This window comes from Octopus bimaculoides, chromosome 4 (genome assembly GCF_001194135.2).
Source record: "Octopus bimaculoides isolate UCB-OBI-ISO-001 chromosome 4, ASM119413v2, whole genome shotgun sequence".
Lineage (NCBI taxonomy): Eukaryota > Metazoa > Mollusca > Cephalopoda > Octopoda > Octopodidae > Octopus > Octopus bimaculoides.
Genome location: NC_068984.1, coordinates 96,103,072 through 96,111,008, shown reverse-complemented (window position 1 = coordinate 96,111,008; position 7,937 = coordinate 96,103,072). Strand labels below are relative to the sequence as shown.

Below are 7,937 nucleotides of genomic sequence, written 5' to 3'. Positions count from 1 at the left end.
ATAACCATTGGTTTCATATCTAGCGTGAACTAGACATTTCTTCAGTTTTTCTAAACGATAACTGTTCTCTGCAAAAAATGTTTCTTTAAACATAAGAACGCCGGTGATAGTTCAAGGAATATTCCTCTTAAAAAATTATGGCCGGGCGAGTTGTCTTCCTTCACTTGGTAGCTAGGTTTTCCAATTTTGAAATAAAAATTTCCGAAAATGTGGACAACTCCCCACGTCTTCCGTCCTGGTGTTCAGGTAGTCTCCTGGCTCATGTGAGTTCATGAGGATAATATATCTTTCTGCCATACACAATTTACACAGTCTTGTTCCATTGCGATAGGGTCCACAAGTTTCCAGTAATTTCCACCTGATGTTAAAGTGTACATGATCGTCCTTTAAGCGCCATACGTATGCTGCGAGTGTTGTTGAGTTGCGTCTCTCCGGGACTCTGAAAGAAGATCTGTGGTTGTTTAGACGAATTTTAAATTTGGATTCCCAAGATACTACATAAATTTTAGTGTGTGTCCCTGTGATGGCATTGATGTTACTGATAGTTGTGCTGCTACACTGTAACCGTTACATCGGCCGTCCACTGGGCATCCATTTCAATCCTTTATGAACAATTTGCCTCTGTCCGTAGTTTAGGAGTGCTAAGTAGTTTTTTTATTAACATTGGGTGCACAACTGAAAGAGATTCTTAAATTATGTCTGTTAAAGATCTTTCTATATTTGTGTAATCGCGTGAAATGTTTATCAACCAACCCAAGAAAAATCTTACCTACGCATGTCCGGACGTTTAGGAAGAAGGGAAGAGCTAACCATAAGGTCTTGCGGTGGCGTTTCCTTTTATGGTTACTCAATCTAGGTACATATGCTATATTCTCTTTGACCGCTAGCGCCTCATTGTAAGCGGGAGCCGCTGCATCGAAAATATCTTTATTTGAAGATAAGATCGAGATCCGCTTACTGATACCTTTTATTAGGTTTTTGAACACTATGGGTGGGTGGCAGGAGGCTGTATTAACGTACGATAACCTATCATTCGGTTTACGGTATGTTCTATAGGTGCCACTAACTAGATCAAGCGTGACATCCAAGAAGTTCACCATGGTGAAGTTAGTCTCTGTGGTGATTTTAAGGCCAAGGTCGTTGAGGGTGTGTATGATGTCTTTTCTAAGCCTATTTAAAGTATGGCCGTTAGCGCCTCTGGAGAAAGCTAAGGCATCATCTCTATATAAGCCGAAGTGGACAAAGGGGAATTTATTTCCTAGGGTGTCCAGAATGTAAAACCCTATAAGGTCGCAAATATCAGCGACGCAGAATGAGCCTTTAGAGTCAGTTCGTTTGACCCAGGTTGAATCTTTGTTGAATAGTAGCGTTTTCCTAGCGTGCATAATTATTTATGATGCTAATGATGTTGCTAGTAGCCGTATTGCTGGAGTATCGTAACTGACTCATTACCCCTGGTTATTGATGTAAAAATTTAGTATATGTATATATGTATATATTGTGCGTGTGCTCATGAACAAAAGGATTTTCCTCATATGCGAGAAACAATCTGCAAATCAAGCATGCCGTCGCCGCCTAAACCCACCTACACAAATATCCTAATCCCACCTACGCAAATATCAGCGCTGTCGTATGCCCCAATCGCGACGCAGAATGAGCCTTCAGGGTCAGTTCGTTTGACCCAGGTTGAATCTTTGTTGAATAGTAGCGTTTTCCTAGCGTACATAATTATATCTATTTCTCTATCACTTATGTCAGTAATTCGTCTAGCATATACTATCGCCCTATCAAGTAGCATTTTCGATATCGATGGGTAAAAGTCTACTATATCGAATTGTATGAACTTAGCTCTAAAGGTATTTCGTTTGGTTTCAATTGTGTTACGCCATAAAGAGAAATTAGATACCATCCTTATGTCCTTATTAACCCTTTTTAGGATGTTTTTTTCTCACCAGTCTGATTTCAGACTTGGCAGGGTTAATCGGGTGGCATTTAGGGCTGGAAGAGAAGTTCGGTTTATGATACTTGATAGTTATAAAGGCATTACGTTTAGCTAGTATTTCTACTCTGTCGGCAATGTCCAGGACGGTGGCTATTTGTTTTGCCTCATTATTGATGTTATCATAGGTATGTGGTGCGGCCCATCTATATTTTTGTGTGATGTTGTTCTCTAAGAGCCTGTTGTAGTGTGAAAGGTGGATGAAGATATACGGAACTTAAGGTTTGGTATAATGCCCAGCAGGTCTGCTTCGAAAGTTTTGAGTTCTTTGATCTTGGGTGGGAATTTTCTAGACCTGATGCTAAAGTGGTCTTTGTCCGAGTGTGGTGCTGCCTGGTCGACGAAAAAAGCTTTCCACCTCATGCGTCTTATAATATCAATAATTTTTTGAAGTAGCATTCTTTTGTATAGTTCATTTAATGGTGTAGGAATATTTTTAAAGGAATATCCAATGTGTAAATCCATTAATGTGGAGAATATTACAGATAATTCGGGATTATGTAGAAGCGTCCAACCGGCGGTGGAGTTGTGAGGTACAGACCTGGCAGCGGTCTGTTATCATACCCTTTGTGACCAGGGAGCGAAGAATCTTCGTTACAATATCATAAATCAGGAGAAGAGCATACCCTATAAAATATAGAGCAGTTGTTTATTTTTGTATGTGTAACGTAATAGTTTAGAAAATAACCATTGGTTTCACATCTAGACAGTCCTTCAGTTTTTCTAAACGATAACTGCTCTCTGCAAAAAATGTTTCTTTAAACAAAAGAACGCCGGTGATAGTTCAAGAAATATTCCTCTTAAAAAATTATGGCCGGGCGAGTTGTCTTCCTTCACTTGATAGCTAGGTTTTCCAATTTTGAAATGAAAATTTCCGAAAATGTGGACAACTCCCCACGTCTTCCGTCCTGGTGTTCAGTTAGCCTCCTGGCTCATGTGAGTTCATGAGGATAATATATCTTTCTGCCATACATAATTTACACAGTCTTGTTCCATTGCGATAGGGTCCACAAGTTTCCAGTAATTTCTACCTGATGTTAAAGGGTGCATGATCGTCCTTTACGTATGCTGCGAGTGTTGTTGAGTTGCGTCTCTCCGGGACCCTGAAAGAAGATCTGTGGTTGTTTAGACGAATTTTAGGTTTTCCCCAAGATACTACATAAATTTTAGTATGTGTCCCTGTGATGGCATTGATGTGACTGATATTTGTGCTGCTTCTGTTTGTATGTACGGGTGAGTGAGAATGTACGTGTCTGTGTAGTCTCTCGGGACTTACATATTAATGGCAATAAAGTAATTAAATTTTCATTTATTTTCCCTCGTTAGAGATTAAACCCTATTTTTAGTTGTGTTATGTTTATGTTGACGTCTGTTTATTAATTGTTTGTTTGTTCATATTTTACCCCCCTCCCGAAACCCTATTTTTCTATTGCTTACCCACTTCCTCTCAGTACTTCTTTCGAATACATTCATTTCACTAGTTGTATCATATAACCAAGAAAATTAAACCACACCTCTTTACTAATAAGTCCTCATTTTTTAATTTCAAAAACCTTACACTCTGAACTCCTTATATATACATCGTTATTAATATTTAGCTTCTATATATTAGTCCTGGATACACCATGGCTGCAATAAGAATGATAGGACGATCGCGGTTGAAGTAACACTGACTTACATAGAAGCTAAATATTTAGCTTCTATGTAAGTCAGAGGAGCTTCAGCCGCGATCGTCCTATCATTCATATTCCAGCCGTGGTGTACCCAGGACTAATATATTTAATGTTTCGTTTCGTATTCAAGTCATCAGAGTGTGGTTCCCAATTCAAGTAGGTTGATCAACCACGTAAAGAATTAAGCGAACCAACGATTAATTGTATTCCATACGTGACATCACGCCATTTCTCAAATATAGTGCATTTAAGACCAAATTAACCACTGTCCCCTTTCTTTGTTAAAACAAAAACACGTAAAACGATTATGAAGATTTACATAATTAATTAGTGAAAGAATAGTTACATATAATTAGTCACATTTATATCGTAGGAAGTGGGAAGAGCAGAATTGATTAGCATTATGGATTTTTTTTCTTTTACAACTTGGGCCTGTACTACTTTGTACTCACAGTCGGTTGCAGAACTACCATCACTCACTACCTTACACTGCATCTAATAATGACACAAGACTACCATAGCCCTCTTATATAATTTGTATCTTGTCTTATATAAGCTGTATCTACAAACATATTTGTATATTATACTAGACACAGCATATCGTAAAACGATGAGAAGGTTAGATCTTCTGGAATAAGGCTCAGCTGGGTCTTACCAGCAACTTCAACCTATTTACTACACGCCCTCTAATCTCTCAACACACAATCAGAACTTTCACACACTTGACGAATGCTACTCCTAACACATTTGGGAGTCGAAAAATAACTCTAACCAATACTGTTTCCTAAATACGGTGTTTTCTCTGTAAATTTACTTCAATTCTGAGTAGTTTGAGGGCCTAAAGATATACATGTACTCCACTTCAGAATAAAATTCATACATTTGGCACTATATAGTTGTTACACATACAGTCGATCATAAAACGTCATAATTTGCAACCCATAATCTACTGATATGCTGTGCCTTCGCACTATCTCTTCGGTTGTTACTACAAGAAAGCATAGTGGTGGATAATTATGGTTAAAACAGATCTAGAATCAACTCACGCTGTTTTCTCCCGTTTGCTCTTTGTCGTCAAAATGTTCCTTCCCTCTTAACAGCCTCTGAAATGAAAAAAAAATGCATTATAGTAGTAGTAGTAGTAGTAGTAGTAGTAGTAGTAGTAGTAGTAGTAGTAGTAGTAGTAGTAGTAGTAGTAGTAGTCATGAATGGATGAAAAGTAGAGCCGACGACAAACTCTCGTAGAATTTAGTTAAGTACCTTTATATCGGAAGTTAACCGTCAAAATGTATAAAGTAGGGCAGGTACAGTCAGTGATGATTCTAAAAATATGAAAGGATACAGAAATATTATGTAGTTCCTCGAAAGATCGACAGTTATAAACACCTCCTCAAGGACTTTGAGGACGCAGACAGGAAAGCAGAGCATTATCCAATCGAAGTTGGATGTAGAGAATTCATTAGACACAGTGTGGGGCAATGGTTATTGTCGCAAGGCCTAACTCATCGTAAAGCAAATATCATCATGAGTGATATCCAGATTACAGTGGAGAAGGCAAACCACTAGATTTGGTTAAAAGAGACGATGTACAATGACTAGCAGAATATTGAGTGAAATTTAGAAAGCAACTGATCTAGCAAGCGGGACCTCAACTCAGTAGCGGGAGACAGCACACAATAATGCCGTCGAGGAAGGCTCCGAAACGGCGTACATTCTCCTGATGATCCTTTAAGCCTCACTATACACAGGGAAATATCAGTGAGAATATCAAAAATTATTGAGTGAGAGAGAAACATTTTCCATCAAAGTGACACTGGGATACAAATATACGAAGCCCAATATACCCATCACGACCACCAGTCTGATAAGGGTACACCAGATACATGTATCACAACTATATGTATACGACATGCTGATCCCATATCAAGATAAACAGCACATGACTTGCAGACGGAACCCTGTTAGAATTTTCTTCAGGTCGAGTAGTCCATCCCGCTCAAATGGTCCCTGAATAAAGTTTGTTTAAGAATATTGAACGATACACCCATGTTTCCAGAGGTCAATTATTGAAACTCTGAAGAATTCCTCTCAACACATGGCTATGATGTTCCTCCACTACTTCTGCTCGTGATCAAGGATGCACATATCGTCAACCACTAAGGAACATACTCACGTGGTTAAGGTCATGCAACTGACAAGCAAATCTGTGGTATTGAGCAGAATATTTGCTGTAGCCCATCTTTTATACCAAGACAAAACATGTACGTGATAACACTTCCAATTAGTTAAGATCAAAAACCCTGAGTGCCACTGCCTGGTATTGCATCATTATCACTGCTGCTGCTGCTACTACTACTACTACTACTACTACTACTACTACTACTACTACTACTACTACTACTACTACTACTACTACTACTATCATCATCATAAAATGCATACACTGTAAATCCAACAACACAGGCATGTTTAAAGGTTGTTACGACTATCACATTGTAATTGTTATATTCCACTACCTGGAAAATATCGCACCACTTCCAAAGTATATCTGAAAATTGAGACTGTGTTAAATAAGTTTCACTCATTTATAAGTCATTTCCCAGTCCTGCAACGTCTACTATATTTCTAAATTCTATATCAATCACCATTATATCCCAATGTTAATTTTTTAAGAATAATAATAAAACGAAATAATTTCTGTGTCAGTAGATGTCCAAATTCTTCTACAAGAATTTACATGACAGATAACAGCAAATTTTAGTAATATATGTACACAACTTACAATGCTTGTAGCGCTTATACATTTATCATTCAGCCATATATTTTATTGTTGCTTAAAACCCATTAATGTATGAAGTGGGTTGAATGACCAATCTAAATAAACTGCGGTCCAACATGATATTTCCTGTTGATGAAGTCAACTACACGAGGGAGTTGCTTTAAGAATATCGCGAAAGACCTGCTTGGAGGCTTAAACTTCCAAGTTGTTTTACAGGGCTTAGAAAAACTGAAAGACCACTGCAATAAGTGTGTGGATCTGAGAGGGGAATATGTGGTATAAGATCATAATTGAATGAATCTCTTGTGCTTTCTTTTACCCCAAACCAGGAACTTTTCAGCATTCCCTCGTAAATTTACACACACAAACATACACACACGCACACGCACACACACACACACTGTGTATATGCATTACTAATGTACAGAAAAACTGCGAAATATTGATATTTGTCGTTCTCGTTCACTTCCGATTTCATTTCGACTTTCAAGAATACTGTATTTTTTAAGACATTACGTCTTTAAAGGCATCTCTCCCAGACGTAGTATCGCAGTTACAACGTTAAACAACTTACATTTATTCAATATGTGATATTGTTAATGTTTACATTATTGAGCTGCTACTAACACAAAATTTGTATTTTATTCTACTTGTGCAGCGCTGTTTCACTTCAGCAAAAGGATTTCACGCACCATATTCGGCGATTCGGTTTCATTCCGGAAGAGACACATACATTAGTTATGTGATGTTTGGGCAGACAGACAGACAGACAGACAAACAGACAGACAGACAGATAGATAGATAGATAGATAGATAGATAGATATACTATGGAAATAATAAGGGTATAAAATTAAGAAAACTTTACATACAGGTGGCTAGCATGCGTAATAAAGCTAATAGACAACATATTTTTATATATAATAGTGTACAAGCAATTGAAGTTTTTATACACGAAAGAGGTGACCTATGACAGGACACCTTACATGCTAGAAAGGGCAGTCAAAACCACGAATAAAAGCAATTTGAAAGGGAATGAGAATAAAAAATGTTTTTCTAGTTGCCCTCAGACTCAAGTTTCTGTATTAATGAGCAAATAAATTAACTTGTCATCTGTACTTGATCAGTGAGGTCGCTAAAATTAATGCATATTTATGCAGCAAATATGTACCGAAAATACACATGTTGCATACTTATATATCATATTTCTAAATCCACCGCGCAAGCACAGTTACATTCGGCAGCAAATAATAATAAAATTTAAACTGCGTATCAGAAACTCGAGTTTGAGGGTAACTAGAAAAATATTTTTTATTCTCATTCCTTTTGAAATTGCTTTTATTCGTGATTGGGGCTTTGGCTGCCCTTTCTAGCATGTAAGGTGTCCTGTCAAACGTCACCTCTTTCGTGTATAAATACTTAAATTGTTTGTACACTATTATGTGTGTGTGTGTTTGTGTGTGTGTGTGTGTGTGTGTGTGTGTGTGT

General features: G+C 37.6%; 1 protein-coding gene across 1 annotated transcript in view; it reads right to left on the bottom strand.

The window, feature by feature from the left end:
* Positions 1 to 2,170: 2,170 nt before the first annotated feature.
* Positions 2,171 to 7,937, bottom strand: part of LOC106871658 (cytosolic carboxypeptidase 2) — a 229,443-nt gene continuing 223,676 nt past the window's right edge. Inside the window, exons 18-19 of the mRNA XM_052967648.1 lie at positions 4,719 to 4,775; positions 2,171 to 2,332 (exon numbers count right to left, since the gene is read on the bottom strand). Of these exons, the coding sequence (XP_052823608.1) occupies positions 2,171 to 2,332; positions 4,719 to 4,775 (219 nt within the window). The remainder of the gene's footprint in view (positions 2,333 to 4,718; positions 4,776 to 7,937) is intronic.